This window comes from Epinephelus moara, chromosome 17, assembly GCF_006386435.1.
Source record: "Epinephelus moara isolate mb chromosome 17, YSFRI_EMoa_1.0, whole genome shotgun sequence".
In the NCBI taxonomy this organism is placed as follows: Eukaryota; Metazoa; Chordata; class Actinopteri; order Perciformes; family Serranidae; genus Epinephelus; species Epinephelus moara.
This window is the reverse complement of record NC_065522.1, coordinates 24,328,422-24,349,996: the sequence shown is the minus strand read 5'-3', so window position 1 is coordinate 24,349,996 and position 21,575 is coordinate 24,328,422. Positions and strand designations below refer to the sequence as shown.

The 21,575-nt window shown below is 41.9% G+C and overlaps 1 protein-coding gene across 2 annotated transcripts in view; it reads right to left on the bottom strand.

Annotated features, from left to right (window-relative positions):
* Nucleotides 1-21,213, bottom strand: part of stim2b (stromal interaction molecule 2b) — a 79,127-nt gene extending 57,914 nt beyond the window's left edge. Inside the window, exon 1 of one of the 2 annotated variants that reach the window (XM_050067675.1) lies at nt 20,194-21,213. In XM_050067675.1, the coding sequence (XP_049923632.1) occupies nt 20,194-20,326 (133 nt within the window). In that variant the 5' untranslated portion in view covers nt 20,327-21,213. The remainder of the gene's footprint in view (nt 1-20,193) is intronic. The other variant, XM_050067674.1, reaches the window with a different exon arrangement.
* Nucleotides 21,214-21,575: the final 362 nt, after the last annotated feature.

Here is a 21,575-nt window from a genome sequence, read left to right as displayed (position 1 = left end):
GTTTGTTGCTTAATTAGCTGATTAAGTAATCTGGAAACAGCAAGCTAGTTAGCTGGCAAACCTTAGCTTAGGTTATGGTTAGCTCACTTGCTGCGCAGCTAGCTGTAACTTAGCTAACGTTATTCTACATGGATCTATCGTTGGTTGCTTAGTTCGCTGATAAAGTAATTTGGAAACAGCAAGCTAGTTAGCTGGCTAACCTGAGCTTAAGTTATGGTTAGCTCACTTGCCGCCCAGCTAGCTGTAACTTAGCTAACGTTATTCTACATGGATCTATCATTGGTTGCTTAGTTCGCTGATAAAGTAATTTGGAAACAGCAGGCTAGTTAGCTGGCTAACCTTAGTTTAGGTTATGGTTAGCTCACTTGCCGCCCATCTAACTGTAACTTAGCTTTACTGCATGTTGGTTGCTTTACGTAACGTTAGCTTACAAGGTAATTTCCAAACAGCAAGCTACTTAGTATCATGGAGTCAATGGTCCAAATGAAATACAAGTACATTGCAGATAACATTATTCTAAATGATAGTAACTTTTTTTCCAGCAGTCTGTAAGCATGATGCCGGTTAATCACATTCAGTCTCATCATGTATGTCACGTTACTTGTCCGATGCCAAGGTACTCGCTCGCACCTATTGTGTGCGAACAACAGGATGCTGACTTAAAGGCCTCAAAGAAAGTGTCACTAATAACAAGGATTTTCTGAAAGTTACATACAGAACCTTTCAGTTTACTCTGCATCAGCCCCAAACACATAAAATCCTTCTACCTCCCTGTCTTTTATTAAATCTCTCTTTGTCTTTGACCTGTTGAACCCAATCATTTCTACAGGCAGGGTATCCCTTACCCATCTAAACCACCCTAATGAGCATCAGTAATCCTCTGCTTAGGCCACAGCTTGATAAAGAGGGGTCAAAAAAGGGGGGTGGGGGCAACTAGAGCAAAACGTGTGGAGGCCCACCAAGTCCGATCTAAAAACTTCCAGAAAAGGAGACGCTCCTTGAGCCTTGGCGTCCCAGGAATGTTTCAAAAACAGCAACGGACACGAGGTGTGTGATGTATGCGGCCGGGCTGAGAAAGAAAAGCAGGAGGAGAGAGGATTCAAAGACAAGAAGGGGCCGAGCACTCGGTTAATTAGCTCGCTCGGCCTCCGTCACGCTCCTCTGGATATAAGGTTAATGGATTGAATGTCTATGGAAAGCGAGATAGGGAGATGACATCACATGCTAGACTTTCAAAGTTCACAATGAACAATGAAAAGCATGATGAGGACTCCACAAGCATTGGCCATGTACTTATGGGATACAGTGTTCTAGCACAACTCGAGAACATCCACGATTAAAAGAAAAAATAATTGATTTTCGTCTAAATCATGCACAGAAGTGAACCAAAGATGTAGCCTGGATGACCTCAGCTGGGATTAAGTGTTCCTCATGTGTGACACAGCCTCAGGACAGGAAAGATGAGCTAAGACTTTCCCACTGGACTTCTGAGAAGCATCTCTTTTAGGGTTTGGTACCCCATGTGCCCTGACCCTGTTATGAAATGATTAAACAAATAAAAGAAGGAACCTAGTGACAAAAAACAGAAACCAGATGTGTATGGGAGCGAACAATAGTTGTAATTATTTGAATCTTGCAGGCAACTTAACACCTCTGCTTCCTACATTTAAGTCAAATTAGATACTTTCGTCCTTGACACCCTGGACCTTGGCCAACTTGATATCATGATCTGTCTTCAGATTTTAGATTGAGCTGAAATTCTGGACACTTTAAAAGTTCACCTGACATCTGAGGTACTTAACTGTAAAAAATGAACTTACTATAGTGGACATTTCAAGGAGCAGAATTCGAACAAGAGCCTTTGATTCTCTGCCTAACCTTGACTGGGCCTGACCCAATCAACCCGATTTGGGTTTGGGCCGTAATTTCTAAATTTCTGACGCCACAAGTCACTGCCCAAGCGCCGGATTTCGAAGACTTCAGAGTGAGACTGGGCTCTGTGTCCATGTGAACCTCATAAATTCAGATAAGATGGTTTTAATTTGAATAATATACATACCATAAAACTTAAATTAGTAGCCCGGGCTATTATTTGCTTAAACCACTGAAATCAACAGGCCTATATTTGGGACAGGCCTTTCACAAAAGACTGTTGCTCAGCAAAGATCAGGAAATACAATCAAATTGTTTATTTAAACCAGTATGAATATTACTTGTTTAAAAATTAGGCTTCAGATAACATTAATTATGAATCATCCATTTGTTCTAGCTTCAAGAGACACAGCATTAGAGAAAGAAAGAAACTATACTCACAACTTTAATTAACTTTCATTTTTATGAAAAACCCTTTTGATTCTTTTGATCTGAGGACCCTTACGGACCAAAGGAGTATGAATAACTTACAGGGTAATCGAGGAATGGACACATAATTTGAGGCCAAAAAAACTGCTTGGCAACTGGACCACACGTCTAATTGAGACAGGCCTTTATTCGTCGAAATGTGTGGCGACACCGCACTAGTACAAGGGACTGGGCATTAAATTGAAGTTTTACGGTATAGTTCTGTGGTGTTTAGAGTACATTCCAACATTAACATTCAGTGGTGGTTTAATGTCACAATAATGTGTTCAGCTGCTTTTAAGACTCAAATTTATATGACTACTGTTGCATCAATAAACATGTTGCATCTGACAACTGACTGCACATAGGTCTTTCAAATTATGAAGGATCATATTACAGGTACATTGTCATAAGAAGAAGCCTGAGCTCGTCAGTGGCATGACAACCATGAAAGACAAATATTTGCACCTTGAAAAATAGCAGGTGAAGAGCACTTGAAGAAACAAAGTGCTGCACACTGCTCTCGCTTCCTGTAAGATTTATACAACGCATACATCTCGTTGGATCTTACATGACTGGAGCATCGTTTGAGATGTGTGCAAATTATAAATTTCAACACAGACCTCTGCACAGCCTTGAGAGGGAAAGATTTAAAATGACATTTATGTGAAGGAATGGAACATCGAGAACAGCCTGTTCAAAGTTTCACTCCTATCTTTAAACCTACAAGGTTTGTCAAAACAAGCCGATGTCTCTGCGCGCTCAGCGGGCAAGGACACGTGTTTTTCATTTCATTTTGAAAAGTGGCACTAAAAGATAAATTGGTGTTGGACACACAATGTCTTGGTTGGAAGAGTTGCAGCAGACAGCAGCAGGTTTGGCTTTCTGCCAGTTTCCTGTGTGTGTCTTCCACCTTCCTGCTTAACAGGATTCTGGTGTTTTTTTTAACTTGGTGTTCCTAAATATGGACGTCAGTTTGTAGCTAAGAATAAGTGCCACACTTCAGACAATAGCAAAGTCGATTTGCGGAGTTAATCCAAATAAAGACATCAATGAAAGTTTCTGCAAGTGATGCAATACCCTTGCAGAGGATTAACAGTGGCACTTCTGAAGGTTACAGATTATCTGTGTCTCACATCAAAACGTAAGTTTTCTGATCTGAAACACAGAAGAAACAAATCATGTGCAGACAGAAGTTCCTAAACTTTTACCAGGGACATACACAGACATTTTGAAGGGCTGTTGATCTAACCTGAAAGGCAACCTTTGGGGTTAATCCCCCACAGAATATCACTTTCTTTAACATTATGTTAAAAATTAACTTAATTTACATACTATGCACAGATATACTGTAATATTATGTGCACTGATCACTGAAGTATTTGATTTTAGTTCGTCATCAGGCTACTTTTAACTTTAAAGAAAATGCTTCCCAAAAAATAGGTCTACTTCCCATTTAATCAATTATGTAAATGGCTGTTTGACTCTTGACATTTATACATGTGTGGTGGTGGTGTCTGTGTCACTCTGCAGTTACACCTCCAAAACACTTGTCAGCGGCGGGGTTTCTGTGAAGTGCTGTTAACACACATTAAACACTCATTAAACACACATTAAACACTCATTAAACACACATTAAACATGGCTTAACAGAGACAATTTCAAACACAAGTACACAAATCAGCTTCATTATAACTCGCAGCATTCACAGACAAACACTTGTCTTTATCTGGACACATTTTCCCCACAAATACAACATGCTAATGTTTTTAGCACAAGCCTATGGCATTTTACATTGTATAAATTAGCCTAGCAGCTAGTGGACTTTCTCTGCAATGGAGTATAGTGGCACTTTCTACTATGAAAAACACAAAAAAAGTTTCTTAACCAATATTTTTATTACTGGTCTTGTTTCAGTCGGAATATAATTCAAAACTAGGGAGAAATTAACAACATCAGCAACCCTGCCATTAGCATGTAGCTACATGTAGCATTTTACTTACAGCCAGGGAATGACTGCGTACAACAGTACACTTGTCTTTATCTGGACACCTTTTCCCCACAATTACAACACGCTAATGTTTTTTGCAGAGTCTATGGCATTTTACACTGTATAAATTTGCCTAGCAGCTAGCGGACTTTCCCTCTTCTCATATAAAGCCAGGGACAACAACAAAATTCAGCTCCTTTACAACTCACAAGGTTCACTGACAAAACAACTGTCTTATACTGAACACGTTTTCCAAACAAATACAACATGCTAACATTATTAGCACAAGCCTATGGCATTTTACATTGTATAAATTAGCACAGTGACAAGCTGAGATTTCCTCTGCTCATATGAAGCCAGTATAAATCACTGTGACGCATTGTGCTCTGTCTCTATAGGGCATTGCTTTGCACCACTTTTTTTTTAGCTTTGCGCCACCCCAATTAGGCCTATGTGTCATGGAGGCATTACTATAAAAAAGAAACAAAAGTTTGTTTATATTAATATAATTTAATTAAGTCTAACTTAAGCAATCATTGGCTCGTCATCTTCATGCTGCCACAAGAGCAAAAAGAAAACACTAATTTTGCTTTCCTTCCAGAGGGGCAGCTCAGCCTAAGAGGGCCAATGGGCTGTTCTCGGGCTGCTTTAGCCCGGCCTTGCCTTTGACAGACCTGTGACCCACTTGCTTCAGGAGAGTCATTCAGTTTTTATCAGGTCCTCTGATGTGTAATACAAACTGGGCCCATTTCGGACCAGATCAAGGGGAGGCCAAGTGGCTCCTGAGAGCCCACCTGTTGGTCCGGACATGCTACTGTTAACAGCGCTAAGGCGGATTAGCAGTCAACTCATCACAGCCTTACAGGGTCCAACCAAAACATGAGAGGAAAACTGTTCACCTGCTTGCTTGTCTGAATAATGGACATTGTATAATGCAACCTTAAGCCTGTATTAACTTTTTTGGGGGTCAAAAGAAGCTGTGAACCCAACACTGACAAGAAAAAACATGCATCCTTGTGCTGCTTTTCTCCAGTTTTCTTTATGTATCACATTCACGTCTGAGTCTCCCCCTTGTGTTTGTTCTCTACTTGTATATTGATTTGTTGTGAGCACAGGTCACAGCACGACTGTCGGTGGCGACAGACTTTAGAGGGGGCGGCATACCAAAGAAATCCACACCGCTCTTTGCCCCTCTTGCCCAGGCCACCACATCACGTGCCCTGTGCCAAGGGAAAGTCCCTGAAATCAGAGGGGACTGCTCCTCGCATCCAAAATCTAACTTTAAATCCCACTCAATATACATACACATATAAATATAGATCCATTTGTGTCTGAAAGGAGAATCAGCTGAAGACGTAACATCTGATCACCGTCCTAATTTCACAGGAAGTCTCACACTGGAAAACAAACACATTAGTTACAAACACTTTATAGGTTAGGGTCTAATGAGGCTCACAACAGATGAAATGTATAAGATTTTGCACTGGTAGAGACACATGATTATCCAGGAAGTGAAATGCAAAGTGAGCAGGCCACAGTGACAATTTTAGGCTGCTGTGAAGGGCATGGCATTGGCTTCTTCCTGTGTTAAGGTGACGAGTATTATCACAGCAGGATCCCACTCTCATAACAGGACGAGGCTGTGACCCTATCCGCCTTTTATTCTGAAACATTAGAGATGCAACTAACAACGATCGTTGCCATGAATCTACTCATCATGTGGCCTATGAAATGGGCATCAAGGTCTCCCTGAGCCAAAGGTGACATCTTAAAATTGCTTGTTTTGTCTGGCCAAGGCCAAAAAACAGGACGTATTGAGCATTTTTCCTTCAAAAAATACCCAAAATAGTTGCCATTTACAAACTGTTTTAGCTCGGGCTGCAACTAATGATTATTTTCATTGTCAGTTAATTTGTAAATTGGTTGATTGGTCTATAAAATGTCAGAAAAGGGTGAAAAATCCACAAATATTCTGTTCCTGTCATAGCAAGGGAGAAGGAAACCACAAAATATTCACATTTAAGAAGCTGGAATCAGAGAATTTTGACTTTTTTCAAATAAAAAAACTCAAATTAATCAGCTGATTATCAAATTAGTTGGCGAGTATTGTTGCAGCTCTAGTTCCAGCCCTATGTCTCTACCTGACGACATTGTGTGCATCCATCACGGAGGGCTCGCCCAGCCAAGCACCCACACATTGCCAGCTGGGGGATCAACACCTTGACGTGTGGCGGAGCGGGACAACAATAGTCCCCTCCGGGCAGGGTGAGGGCAGATGGTTGTGCTACTGTCGGCCACTCACAGCAGGAAACACTGTACAGCTGAGTACAGTGACCTACATCTCTTACTGAGGCGCTTTCTGCACCAGTGAATCAGCTTACTGGCTGCGCGTGTTGTCTGCTTATGAATGAATTATCTCGAACATACTGGTGCGTGTATTAGAGATTCAACAATGTAACACAAGGATTTGTTTCACTGTTGTAGATCATTTGACAGCGATTCTGTGTTCGAGGAGAAATGGTGCAACTGTCCTGATAACCATAAACAGAAAAGTTAAATTATAGTCAAAGGGGACCCATTATGCTTTTACTTATTTGCATCAGACCGTTCTGAATACTGTTTCCAACGTTCTTTTTCCACTTTCGAGGCAAGTTGACATCAGCTCGTGACAGATTTTTTATATGGTCATCTACTCCAGGCACATTACTGCAAGCGCTTGTACTACATACACCGTTACATGTAGCTACATGCTAACATGAGGGAAACCTATCCACCTTATTCCTGTGGTCCTTACTGTAAAAATAATCGTGGGGGCAGATTCTGGTGAGATAGCGGAAGTAGCAGTAAACTAGTTAAGCAGGATTTATACTTCATCACTGCGACGCAGACCTCCTGTCTATTTCTGTAAGCTGAAACCATTTCCCTCAGTGGAAACAAAGCTTTTATTTACTTTAATTTCACAGATAAGAAACAATAAATTGTGAAGACAATAAAGCCTCCACAAAAATAGCATTTTAAGTCTTGTGTGTGATTTATCCTGGCTTCATATGAGCAGAGGAAATCTCTGCTAGCTGCTAGGCTAATTTATACAATGTAAAATGCCATAGGCTTGTGCTAATAACGTTAGCATGTTGTATTTGTTTGGAAAACGTGTTTAGTATAAGACAGTTGTTTTGTCAGTGAACCTTGTGAGTTGTAATGGAGCTGAATTTTGTAACGTTACCTTTGTTAAATGTTGCTGTTGTCCCTGGATTCATATGAGTAGAGGAAAAGTCCACTGGCTAGCTAATTTTTACAATGTTAAATGCCATAGGCTTGTGCTAAAAACATTAGCGTGTTGTATTTGTGGGGAATCTGTGTCCAGATAAAGACAAGTATACCATTGTAGGCAGTCATTCCCTGGCTGCAAGTAAAATGCTACATGTAGCTACATGCTAATGGAAGGGTTGCTGATGTTAGTTTTGAATTATATTCCAGGTCGAAAAATATTGGTTAAGAAACTTTTTTAGCGTTTTTCGTAGTAGAAAGTGCCAATATACACCATTTCAGTCTTCCCTGGCTGCAGTGATGGTGCAGAGATGCCGAAATGCAAAAGACCCGGAAACGTTGACCAATCAGAGCAGACTGGGAATTTTCGGAAGGGGGGCTTTAACAGACTGGTGCTAAAACTGAGTGTTTCTGACAGACAATGAATACAGGTGTTTCAGCACAGACAGTATGGGGACATTAAAGCATGTAAACGTGGTAAACATATAGGTATGAACATGAAAATGAGCACAATAGGTCTTAATATGTCTCACAGTTATCAAAAAAATAAATGGAAAAAAGACCAATAGCTCCTCAATGTAGATTACCAACTTAACAACGCCATCATGCCAGTGAATCAGGTCACCAGTGATTGTCACAGCACTTGTTAGTGACTTCTAATCCGATCTCTGCTGTCTGTCACGGCTGGTGACGATGGGGTAAACCATTAAACAAAGCTCCATTATCTCCCCAGTGAGCCCAGTTGAAAGTCAGACTTGCCCGATGCCGCGGCGTAATGACGAAGAACACTCTGAACCCACCGTGTCACTGTCAGCAGCAACCAAGACAGGGAGCATGATGGAAAAATGCACATGGAAAACTTCACCAGTGGCTTTATAAATACACCGGAGGGGAGTCTGCTGGTGACGGGCCTCATTACGCTGGATCACAGCCCTAAAGCCCCTGATTGAGATGGGCGGCAGCTGTCCACTTCTGGGGGAAGTCAGCTGGGCAACTGAGTGGCGTCAGTGCGGCGATGCATTACAGGCCTTTCATTTGAGGTTATTAGTGATCTATAACGGAACCCATGCTTTTTTTTGACAGATGGATTTTGCAATAAAGCAAAATTAATGGATTTTTTTTTAGCCAATTGGAAGCACACTGTAAACACAAAACTGACCTTTATCAAATTATGAAATTGATATGGCAAACAGCGGCCTATTTATCCAGCTTGTGGCCACCTAATGACAGTCGGTCCAACATTAGCTCTGTGTTCACCAACTCCTGATGGACATAGCTGACTTTTAGCTGCCAAATGCTCCATTTTGTTCACCAGCTGGTCGCTAACTTAGCCTGTAGGCCGTTTGGTGCTGGGTAGGTGGTGTACAGTAGATTTATCGGAGCGTTTTTGCTGTGGTTGGAAATAACTTTGATGAGCGGTGAGACTGAACCAAAACATTTAAGCTGTAGTCCATAAAACCGAAATGAGATGAAAGATACTAAACCCATGGAGCATTTTAGGGACTTTCAGCTGAGAGAAACTGCAGAGCAGGAGGGCTAATTCTCTGAGGGTTCCTCACTTCGAGAAAGGAGTCAAGTCGATGTCAATGAATTTTATCATCAATAGTAGACTGATGGGAGATAAATGGTCGCAATCAACGAACCCAATCGTCAAATCTGCCAGCCGACATCCTGAAGTCGCGAAATGCATTTCCTCGTCCATATCTCTTAGTGGTCGGACAAGCACAGAAACTTCACTGTCTTCTGCCTCCGCCCGTTCAGTGGTCGTGGTGGTACTGCAGTACTTTCAGTAAAAGAAACCAACACGAGCTCCAACACGATCTGCTCACTCACGGTCGCCATGTTTGTTAATGTTTGAGGAAGGATACAGAAATGCTTAACACAGTGGCACATATACCCCACTGCCAACTAGTGGTCTGGTGGTGTAATCGCATGACGACGCTGAAACACCGACGCAGAAGTGAAAATGCTCGCAACGGCATAGGCGACGTGCATAGGCTACGGCGTAGCGTCTGCACACAACTATAAATCCTGCTTTAGTTGTAGGGGATCCATAATACGATATCATCACGAAACTTAAGTCACGATACAATATTATTGCGATTTTAAATTTGTTGTGATTTGCTGAGTATTGTGATCCCCAGTATCTTTTATCACAATACTCGGCATATCGCAACATATTTAAAATTGCAATAATATTGTATCATGGATCCTGTGGTGATTCCCATCTGTAGTGTATGGCTGCATCCTCAATGTCCATGTATTTAATGTCATTATTTTTATTGCAGTGGCTTTTTTGGTACTTACTCTTGATGTAGCGTAACATTAAATTTGATTTTGTTTTTTATTTGCAAATTGTCTGAAAGAGCACGAGGAATAAATTAAAGTACTGGAAATAATCAAATTTAGCTTTTCTCTTTTTATCTAATTAATTATCAGTTAATCAAATGGATGTTGAACAGATGAACTGATTACCAAAACAGCTGTTAGTGTGGCCCTGCTTCTCACAAGTGTCCTCAGGGTTAGTTGGAGAGTTTTGGTTAAGTCTGACCTCTTTTTTCCTCTCTTGGCTCATGACGAACCCTTCAGAACAGTCTGTTCCAGTCAGGGAAAGGAAATGGCTTTGCCTGTTGAGCTGTGCTCCACAGAACCAGGACATTACGACTCGCTCCACGTTCCCCCCGACACTCTGTCACTATTAGCCCCCAGAGCCAACCCGAAACTCCCTCTGAGGCTCCCAACACCACATTAAGTAAGAAAGCCTGGCTTTCCTCAAGCGGCTGTGTTACTTTGATAGAACGTGGGCCAGCAAGTAAGCGACGGAAGTATCACAAAATGCAAATTCCTCTGCTCCCTGCAGTACTCAAGCAGGCCCTGGTGAGATAGGCAAATGTTGAAACTCCTTTCAAAACAGGCCCTTTTATTAATGCGGTCGCTCTGCTCTCAGATAGCCGGTGTCACCTCTGATTTAGCTGCGTAAACAAAGCAATCTTCAGCAAAATTCTCTCCAAACTTGGACAATCTCTGAGTGAAATCTTAGCGGCGGAGTTATAGATCATGTGGAAATACCGTGCATGACAAGCAAGTGTGAGAGAGAACTCGACTCGTGTTTGCTTTACTGCTTTTGACCGTGTGTAATTTAACCTACAGCAGCCACTTTCTGCATCTGTAAGTTATGTAAAGCTTATGCTAAATGGGGGGCCCTGTATCTGAGACAACTATCATGCAGCAGGCACATTACTTGAGAACTGGATGTTCCTTGGAGAGGGAAGGGCTTTGTTTGTTGAAACGCCAAACAAGCTAAATACACCATTAAAACAGGGGAAGACCACGTTCACACAGCCTCTCGACCCATCCCCTTTACAAATGCCTTTCTCTTTTTCCTTTTTTGCATGTTTTGCTTAAATTCCAAACACCCTTTTCTTCCTTAAGGTGCACAGAGATGATTTATGACTCCTATTGTTTGTATCTACCCTGAATTCGACCCTAAAAAAACTGCAGTGTGTGCAAGTATATGTACAATAAAGCATTTGAAAAGGTCCACAACGGAGAGCAAGTTTTTGTTGTTATACAAAAACCTGACACGTCACATGATCACAAACACGCTGTGAAATGAGTTGAAGCACACAAACAACTCCACGCCCTGTCATGCAGTTCAAATCATGCACAACTGGTTATCTGTAACAACAGTCAATTATGTGCAGCACCTGACTCAGCTTCTTCGTCGTTCCTCCAAGATAAGGGAAGTAAATTAATCGGCCTGTTAATCTTGGTTTTTAAAATAACATACAATCTCTAGACCGCAATGAAGAGGCTGGCCGACGCTCAACATGACGACAGCTGGTTGCAAAAATGAAATTATATATCAGAAAAATTAATATAACATGATCATTTTAACATTTAATATCTAAATTTATACACGTTTTTTAGATCTAGTGGGGAACTCTGACATGACTCATCTCTGAAGACAAATTGCACACTTATGTAATCATCCTCCATCACCATCCCCGGCTTTATTTCTGAAACCGAATCCCAGCCTCACGGCCCAAGCTCTTTTGAAGATCCGAAATCACAAGGGAGCTGCCTGACCCACCAAATGTTACAGCCAGCCCCCCCACCCAGGTCTCACCCCTCACTGCTCACAGCATGCTAAATGGCAGCTTTGAACCGTAAACTGCTTCAATAACAACAGCCTCAAACCAGGGCGAGAAAAACCTTCCTTACTACTGGATGTGCGAGGCAGGTACAGGTGCATACTGTGTGTGTGTGCGTGTGTTCAAATACACCTGCAGGCAAGTAATTCCCGAACACACGCATCACTCAGCAATGTAACCTGGTTTCTGAAGGTGCAAATATCCTCGAGTAAGTGTTACTCCTCATAGATGTGATGAATCATACCATTAAAGCCACGCTATCTGGGTGATAATTACGGAGGACGAAAAGAGCAAACGCAGCACAATACCCCAAAATATTTCCATTAGGAGAAACATGCTGCAGCTTCAGTGACAATGTCAAGTTAAAAATATATGAAAATCCAGAACAAATACAACAATGGGATTGTGCTGCAGTAAGACAAACAAATACATTTAGAGCAAACACGCTGGAAATACAGAAACAATGCCAGTTCAAAAAATACTTAAACTCTGAAAACAACTGAGACAGAAAAATGCTGTATATCTAGTGCTTCGACGCAAGAGAAAGAGACCAGATGAGAAAGTGGGAGGTTTTTTTGAGGCGGGAAGACATAAAAAAACATCAAAGATATACTTTCTTTTCTCTTTTTAGCAACAGATATACGTAACTAGCATTAGCTTGACACCGATTGTTTTGCAGCATGCTTGCTGTTTTGGCTTTTTGCAGCATGTTTCAATTTTTGTATTTCTTTTGCGTCGAGGTAGGCCTACTTAATACTGTTAACTGTATTCATTCATTGTATGTCGTGCCCTTTTGACTTTGCAATGAATTACTTAAAAAAAAAACTTTTATTCTTTATTTTATTTTTTAACCTATTTTTATTTTTTACTTTTTACTTTTTTACATTTCAAATCAGCTTCCTGTCCGTCCACCATGTCTGTTCCAAATGAGAAATGACAAAAAGGAATAAGTAAAAACCGAAATGGACATTTTTCATTTGGAAAAAAAAACACACAAATAGACCACTTGAGTTCGTTTTTAGTTTAAAATGAAAAAAAAAATTAAAGAAAAAAAAAGAAAAAGGAAAAAAGGAACTGCCACAAAACACAAACAAACTGCTTTAAATTGGTTGTTGTTTTTTTTATTCTGCAACAAAAAAAAAGGAAAAATGGCTCTGTTTTCTCATTTTTCGTTAATGCTTTAAAACGAAAAAACGGTTAAATTTTGGTTTGGTTTGTTTTTAAATTACAAATGAATTACGCAGTATCCAGTGACACCTGGTCAGTTTTGATTTTTTTGACTTGGCATCGTTGCTGCATTTGCCCTTTTCAGCCACCGTAGATAACGCTAACTGTTATGCCATCTGTTAATACCACCTAGAATACTTTTGACCAGTTACCCATGTCAATCTTTAGGTTATTTTGCTAATCCAAAGTTTACAGCACTGTGCATCGCCTGGGTCTGACCACGAGCTAGCTAGGAGCGCCGCTCATTTGGTGATTGCAGCTAATACGCCTCCCTGACCGAACAGGTAAGCTGTGGAAAAACTGCGCCTTCCCTCCTCCCCCAGTGAGAACGCAGCTCAGTTTTGAGCTGTAAACCCCCCTTAGCATTGTTATCACTATAAGCACTGTTAGCACTGTTAGCAGTGTAAGCATGGCTGGAAGTGCTAACCAAGTTACCAATGCTAAAGGGGTTTTAAGGCTCAAAATGAAGCTGCTTACTCAGCAGGGAGACTGGAGGGTGGCCACCATGTTTTTAAAAAAAAAAAAATAGTCAGGAATGAGCAGTGCCGCTAGCTCCCACCTGACCTCAGTGATGCCCAGTGCGAAAAAGCCCAAGGCTAGCTAACCAGCCGACCGCAGGGTGAGCAGTGGGCAATATATGTTTGCATGCTAACACGGCTAGCCAGCAGACAGCAGAAAATAAAAGGCAAAACATTACATCAAACAACATTAAAATTTCATCATCTATAAATGGAAAGCACTTTAAAATGTGGTGCTAAAGCTCATTTTCGCGTTTTCTTCTTTACAGTTGACCAGTAATGGGTGTCAAGCTATGACAAGCTAATTTAACCACAACTGACATCCCTACTAACATTACGTACTAAACTTAGCTAAAATGCTATGATACAGTAACAGTAACACAAGCGGAAGAGAGTCACTAAACGGACGTAGTAGAGTTGGGGATGGCGGATGGCACAACAGATGATTGCCAAGTTGTAGACCGTTGTTCGAGAGCAACAAACAACAAAACCACTTGTTTTTAGCCACCAAACATGGGTGTTTTTTAGCAACCCATAGCTGTGTCTCAACAAGGGATAATGCCACGAAAATCGGTTGTTTTTTAACCAAGGTATCGCTATGTTTCCTGCTGGGATTGAGCCACCAAAAGTGGGTATCTAAAGCCAAAACGTGATCTTTTCCAACCATAACAAAGCGGTTTTGTGCGTAAACCTAATCACACATTAACCACAGCATTGTTGAAATTTAAAGTTTCAATGTATCTCCTACATAATAATGTACAAATGTAACACCTGTTAGAGACACACCATAATATCAGTATGTCATGAGTATCGGCCAATATCGGCTGCTGGTGGGCCATCACGATAGGAATATGCATGTATAATATGATGTTAATTCCACTACAGAGGAGACTTGATGATCACTAAAATTAGGTGGGGGAAAAAAGCAGATGTATCGATATCAGTATCAGTTACTGGTCAAATGAGTTGTTACGTAACGGCATATCAGATATTGGCAAAAAATCCAATATCGTGCATCCCTAATACCCGTGGTTTGTAGAAACGTACAATGCCAACATTTATTTTGGCTACTGGGACGAGATACGCAAATATCTTCCACCTTCAAACCAAGATTAAATAGTATTTAAGCAGCAAAACAAACAATTCAGAATTCACTTCAGCAGCTGTTAATCTATAAAGGAAACTGTGCAAACAGGAGCTACCTGGGGACACACACACACTCACACACACCCACAGCCTTGTGTTTTCCTCGCCTGACGCCAAGACCAGTGACAAGGCAGCTGACCTTTCCACGCAGCCGGCTGGGAAATGGGTAACGCTGCGGTCATGTTTACTGACACTGAATTAAGTCACCACTATCCCTGCATCCACTGCACTTCATTGTTCACAGGGAGACGTCGTCCAGTGGCCCCGTTTAACACTGTCGGGCTGTTGTTGTTGTGTAAAAGGGCAAGTCTGCTTTTGCCTTATTAATCAATATACTGTATATCCAGGATTTATTTTCAGGAGCTGCTTAACACGTGTACACAGACAGTCATGAATGCTTAACAGCTGTCTGGGACGAGGTTTATTACTTTCTCCCGCAGCCTTAAACAGACAGGCAGGGGATGTGTCAGATGAACATGAATATATAGATGAGTCTATAGGCCTCCATTTACAGGCTTTGTCTTCAGCTGCAGCGCCTCACTGTCTATCGTCAATGTTGGCAGAACACAGATATCATTTAGTATTCGTCCCAAAACATATGCTTGAAAATAACATTTTAAATGAAGCATCATGGGATTTCACTTGCTAATATCTGCATCAGTGTCGCTTTGTTTGACACTAACACTTCTGGCCTCCTCCGGTGGCCGTCATCAGTTTGTTCAGTTGTCATGGAGGTGGTTCAGTTGTTATGACATGAGCTAAGTATGGGATTTCAGTCACATGATAACAGGAGGTCAGTTATGGAGGGGAGATCATCACCAGTGTTTCTTCTCAAGGGTGGTTGACTGTATCATCTCCATGACAACTGAATTCCTCCTCTGATGTGGGTAGACGTAAGGCTAGCAATTTTCCAATAAGTAGAACTCAGTTTAAAGGTAAATAAAAATTACGACTGATTTAATCATTTAAAAACTTATTTCGGATCCAAAATTAATGTTTTGTTTACCCCAAGGTGGCCACTTTTCTTCCTAACCTGTAAGCTCAGCTAGCTAGCTAGCTAACGTTAACCTTAGCTAGTTAGCACTGTTGCTGCCGTTACACAGGTTAACGTGGATTTATACTTGTGCGTCAGCTCTATGAAGACCCTACGCTGTAACCAACAAATGTAGTCAACGCCGTTGTGAGCATTTATACTGCGGAAATGTGTCTGTGTCACTCTTCAGTTACACCTCCAAAACACTAGTTGATGGCGGGGTTTCTGTGAAGTGCTGTAAAGTTTAGTTGATTCAAAACACACATTAAACATGGCGTAAACACACATTAAACATGGCGTAAACATACATTAAACATGGCTTAATAGAGACAATTTCAAACACAAGTACACAAATCAGCTTCACTATAACTCGCAGCATTCACAGACAAACACTTGTCTTTATCTGGACACATTTTCCCCACAAATACAACATGCTAACGTTATTAGCACAAGCCTATGGCATTTTACATTGTATAAATTAGCCTAGCGAGTAGCAGAGATTTCCTTTGCTCATATGAAGCCAGGATAAATCACACACAAGACTTTTGCTCATATGAAGCCAGGATAAATCACACACAAGACTTAAAATGCTATTTTGTGGAGGCTTTATGGCCTTCACAATTTATTGTTTCTTATATGTGAAATTAAAGTAAATAAAAGCTTCTTTTCACTGAGGGAAATGGTTTCAGCTTACAGAAATAGAAAGGAGGTCTGCGTACGGCCTAGGCTACCGCGTAGAGGCAGCTGGGCAGTTCAACATTTGCCCAGTTAGCACGAGCTAACACAGCAGCAGCGGCTAATATCTGACACAAAGCCATTAAACAGTCCCAACAAACTAAACCAACAGCAAAACGGCTAAACTTTGTTGTTCAACTCGTTAATAACCATTACGTAGCATTAGCCAAATGACGCAACCAGTTAGCCCTGTTATCGTGTATGCGGGGTGCGTTGACTCTTACTAATTGTTTGAGTTTTTTTGTATGGGACTCAATGAACCTACAGCCTGCAGCCAGTTAGCTTGTAGCTTAGCATAAAGGCTGGGAACACGGGGAAACAGCAAACCTGACTTTGTCCAAAGGTAACAAAAGGTTATCAAAAACGTCATACCTTGTTTAATTCATGAAAAAACTGAAGTGTAAAAACACCAATCACCCATTTTACAGGTAGTTTTGTGCCTGAATATTTCATGGCCAGGACCAGTAACTTCCTGCACTTTCCCAAAATATTAATTTAAATCATAGTTTGTGTTTGGAGCTTTTTTTAAACTGTCCAATGCAGGGAAAGAAGTAAAAGGCTTTAAGCACAGCCATAACTATATCTATGCAGGATTGTAAAAACAGATACCATCCACTCCAGTTACTACAGATACCTTGAGTATTGCTTGACTTGAGTCTACGGTCACTTTCAATCACAGTGTCTGTGTTACTGACAAAGATTGAGGTCGTCTCTGAGTGGATGAAAGCGAGTGGTTTCCATGGTGAAAGCAGAACTTCAAAGACTATTAAAGGAAGCAATCCACATGTAAAAACCCAACACTATCAGAGTGAAACTTTAGCTTACGAACATATCAGCATCATTCAGATATCTGTGATATTACCTGATTCAGTCAGGTGCATTGAGCTGAATATATGCTGGCAGAAATTTCAAGTTTTCAACATATATGCAGGACTAAAACTACATGTGACAGGTTTTAACTGGAACCACAGGTTACACACTGCACATGCACACCTAAATATTTACACTTGTATGGGTTGTGTCAATACACAGTTGTGTGCATATGTACATTTACACACTGAAACTGTGTGTTTTGTCTGTCATGATGTTTTTACCTTGGAGCGTTTAGGTGCTTAAACCCAAATTCTTGCGACACAGCTTCAGCTAGATGCCTTTTGAATATATATGTTACATCTATGTAAAAGTGTTTATTGGTGTTGTCACTTTTAAATAATAAGATATATAAAATAAAAGAAATAGCACTAGTCTGGGCCTTTAGGTTAGGACAGCTGTCAAAAGCCTGTTAAATGGATCAATATTGCGGGGTGAAAACAGATGCAAATGGATGGAAATCCTCCTCTCGTCAGGTCATGTCAATAGCACATGTCGGAGGGGGGTCACCTGTGGGATTCTGGCAACGATCAGCAAAACGCCTGTGCAAGTAGCCTCACTGAATATATAAAACTGCGGCTGAGACACTGACAAAGATACAAAACTTGAATAGGTTACGAATGGATCCACTGGTCATAGATACTGTATGGATATACATTTAAACAATCATGTGTACATGTACATAAACACATGGACACAGCTGATTTTCCTTAACCGCTTATCCTGTTAGGGGTCACAGGGGGGTCTAGAGTCTATCCTATTTTGGGAGAAAGGCACCCTGGAGAGGTCACCAGACTATCACAGGGCTTACACATAGAGACAGACAACCATTCACACTCACATTCAAACCTACGGACAATTTAGAGTCACCAGTTAACCTGCATGTCTTTGGACTGCGGGAGGAAGCAGGAGTACCTGGAGGAAACCCACGCTGACAAACTCCATACGCACGGGCCCCCAAAACCTGGGTTTGAATTAATTTTCGTGTCTAAAATGTCATCTTGTGTTATTGGGAGCCAGAATAGAAGGAGTCATGGCTCAAAACTTAAACTTTATTAGCTAACGTTAGCTTCGATAGCAAAACAAAATGGAGGAAACCGTTCAAGTGTTGTCCTCCTTTGTAAGATTGGCTTCCTGTGACATCATCCATCCACTGAGTGAGAGCATACGGGTCGGCCAGTCTGGTCCCGTTGGTCAGTGTTTACTTTTTCACGTAAGACTTGCGGCCCCGGAGAGTGAGTGACCTGACATGGTGCGTTCGTAAATTCCGTTGGATGCTCTATGCTAAAATGCAAGCCCTGTTGGTCGAAGAAACGGAGAGTTATATTTCTACATGAATCACACATTTACTCCGCTCCGCACTCTGCTGCTCCGTCTCCCTAGACAGAGTGCAGATAATGCGCTCTGCCACTTTAAGAGTGCGGTGCTCTGGATAACCGAACAGCACTTCCGACAGCGTTTCGACTTTACGAACGTTCCAGAGTGCGCTCCGACATTTTGAGAGAGCATTTCTGAACGCACCACTCGCATCATCTTCCTCCATTGTCTAAAACGAGCCAACAGAACTTGCTAGCTAGCACTAGCTAACGTCTGTGGAGGATTGTTTTGCCTCCAGCTAAGCCCCGCCCACTGAAAAGCATCACACTGTCTACCAACAGTGAAAAGGTCTAGTCTATAAATACTGTGAAAGCATCAAAACACTTTGTCTACAGAGAAATGCACAGAGTTCGCATTCATTAACGATGCCTTTCTGTGAATTTGTGATGTCACAAGTATACCAAATAGAGACACACATTCTGCATGTAGGGCTGCCACGATTAGTCGACTAATCGATGACTAATCGACTATTAAAATAATCGGTGACTATTTTAGTAGTCGACTAATCGGTTTGAGTCATTTTTCATAGAAAAGTACTATAAAAGTACCCCAAAATACTCTTACTGCAGCTTCTTACGTTCAGATATTGGCAGCTTTACACACTCTCCCGTGACAGTGAACTAAAACCCTTTGGCGTGAGTATGAAACAAGACATTAGATGACGTAATTTTGGGGTTTGGGCGAGACAGACCGACATTTTTCAACATTTTAACACATTTTTCGATGAAATGATTAGTCGACTAATCGAAGAAATAATCGACAGATTAGTCGACAATGAAAATAATCGTTAGTGGCAGCCCTATCTGCATGTGTCCTTTTGTATTTCCTGTCGAAATATTTTGCAGTGTTTCCCGAATAACATCAGCTGACAGGAAGCAAACATGGACACAAGCTGTTGCATTGCACTGTAACTCCAGTGAAACCTTCTTTAAAGATAGGAAAGCGTTTGAGACAGACGGTGATTGCAGGTATATTCAGAATAATAATGTGTTTTTTAAACATTAACGCATGTACACGTGTTCAGGTAGAACAAAAACACAAATATGAACCTAAATGTGAAATTAATGGGGGGCCTTTAAGTTGGGGCAAATGTCAGGAGAGTGTACAAAATGTACAAAAGCCTGTTAAAGGGATCAATAGTGCTGGGTGATACAGATGCTTCTCATTATGTCAAGAGAGAAGGGGGGTCACCTGTGGCCTTGTGGCAATGACCAGCAACACAAGTGTAAACACAGAGGGGAACCTGACATGTTGCATGATGCTATGGTGTATGGCTGCACCTCCACAGCATCCTCAGTGACACATGAAGGGCACCATTACAGTAAATCCCCTCAGTGAGGATGCAGCCTGCATTCCTGTCATGTCATGCATTCCTCAGCAATGTACAGAGGTGAAGAGAAGGAGAGGAGAAGGGCTGTCGACATAAAATGCATCACTTGCGCAGGACATTCCCCGAGAAAGCCACAGGGAGCAAGGAGAGGAGGAGGAGGAGGAGGTATGGAGACACTTGTACACCCCGACATGGACTGCGCTTACCTGTGGTGGCTACGTTTGCAGCATCAGACGACTGGCTGGGTAGATCATTCGAGTAAGTGCACTCCGAGCTCAGTACCGCATAGATGACGAGTCCACGTAGCAATACATTCAATACCTTGTGGATGTAACTCATGGTGGAAAAATGAGGCTGGAGGAGGGGTGCAAAAAAAAAAAAAAAGCTTCGTATCCGTGGGGATGACTGGGGCAATCCCGAGATTTAAAAAAAAAAAAATCAGGTTGAGCCAAAAAAAAAATACCAGTCTTTTTTTAAAAACGTTAAGTTAAATAAAAATCCTACCAGCTAACGCATAAAAAATAAAAATAAAATACCTGCAAAATAATAGTTCATCGTGGGACAACTTTGAAATAAGAGCCCCTTCAAAAAAAGACTCTAATGGGTTTACTGTCTGTGTCAGAAGGGTGACTGCTGCCAGCTACGACATGCCAGTCCCCCATGTCTGATTTAGCGATTTAACAAATATATTTTAGCAGAAATAGAAATAAAATCCCGGACACAGAGGAGGAGTAGAGCACATGCAGCCTCTGTGGAGGAACCCCCGCTCCAAAACAAACACAAAAATGGTAGTAGAGGTTTTTGCGGTGCGTATCCGTGCGCTGAAATAATAAAAAATATAGTGCTGTGTTAAATCCTTACGTGGGCCTGTGAGTTGGAGGCAAACAGTCTCTGTACTTCCACGTACAGTACACAAACACCGGGGACAGCTTCAGCATATTGAACTCGCAGCGTCTCATAGGTCCGCCTCTTCACGCCGAAGTAGCAAATCCCATCGCATCAAAAAACCCACTCGCGTCCCCGTCCTCCGTGTCGCCCGATCCGTCCCCGACCTACATCGACCGCACACGACATCCGCCTACTTCCCAAATGAAGTTTTTAAGTCAGCTTCTCGCGGCGCGGTGTGATACTGTGTGTCCTGCTGTCATATCAGCTGCTCGCCGGCCGATGCAGACGGAGGGGAGGGAGAGCCGAGCGGGGCGGAAGTCGGTATGCAAAACGGTTTGACATCAGGAGGAGGAGGAGGAGGAGGCAAAACGGTTTGACATCAGGAGGAGGAGGAGGAGGAGGAGGAGGAGGAGGAAGAGAGGGGGTTTAATTTGGCCACGACTGCTGCTGCTGCTGCTGGAGGTGGAGGTAGTGGTGGTGGTGGTGGTGGTGGTGCGCGAGACACAAGCGGAGGGATTTGTTTTTGTTTTTAACGGGGAATTCAGCCGGGTGTCACTCCCACGCTCTACCCGGTTTCACGCCGTGATAGTGGGCGGGGAAGCTCACGGCTCACCCGGTGTTGTTAGCTAACCTCACAGACAGTCTGTAACCGGAGGAAACCTCCGCTCAAAGTTTTTAATTCAGCCACAGTGACACGGAG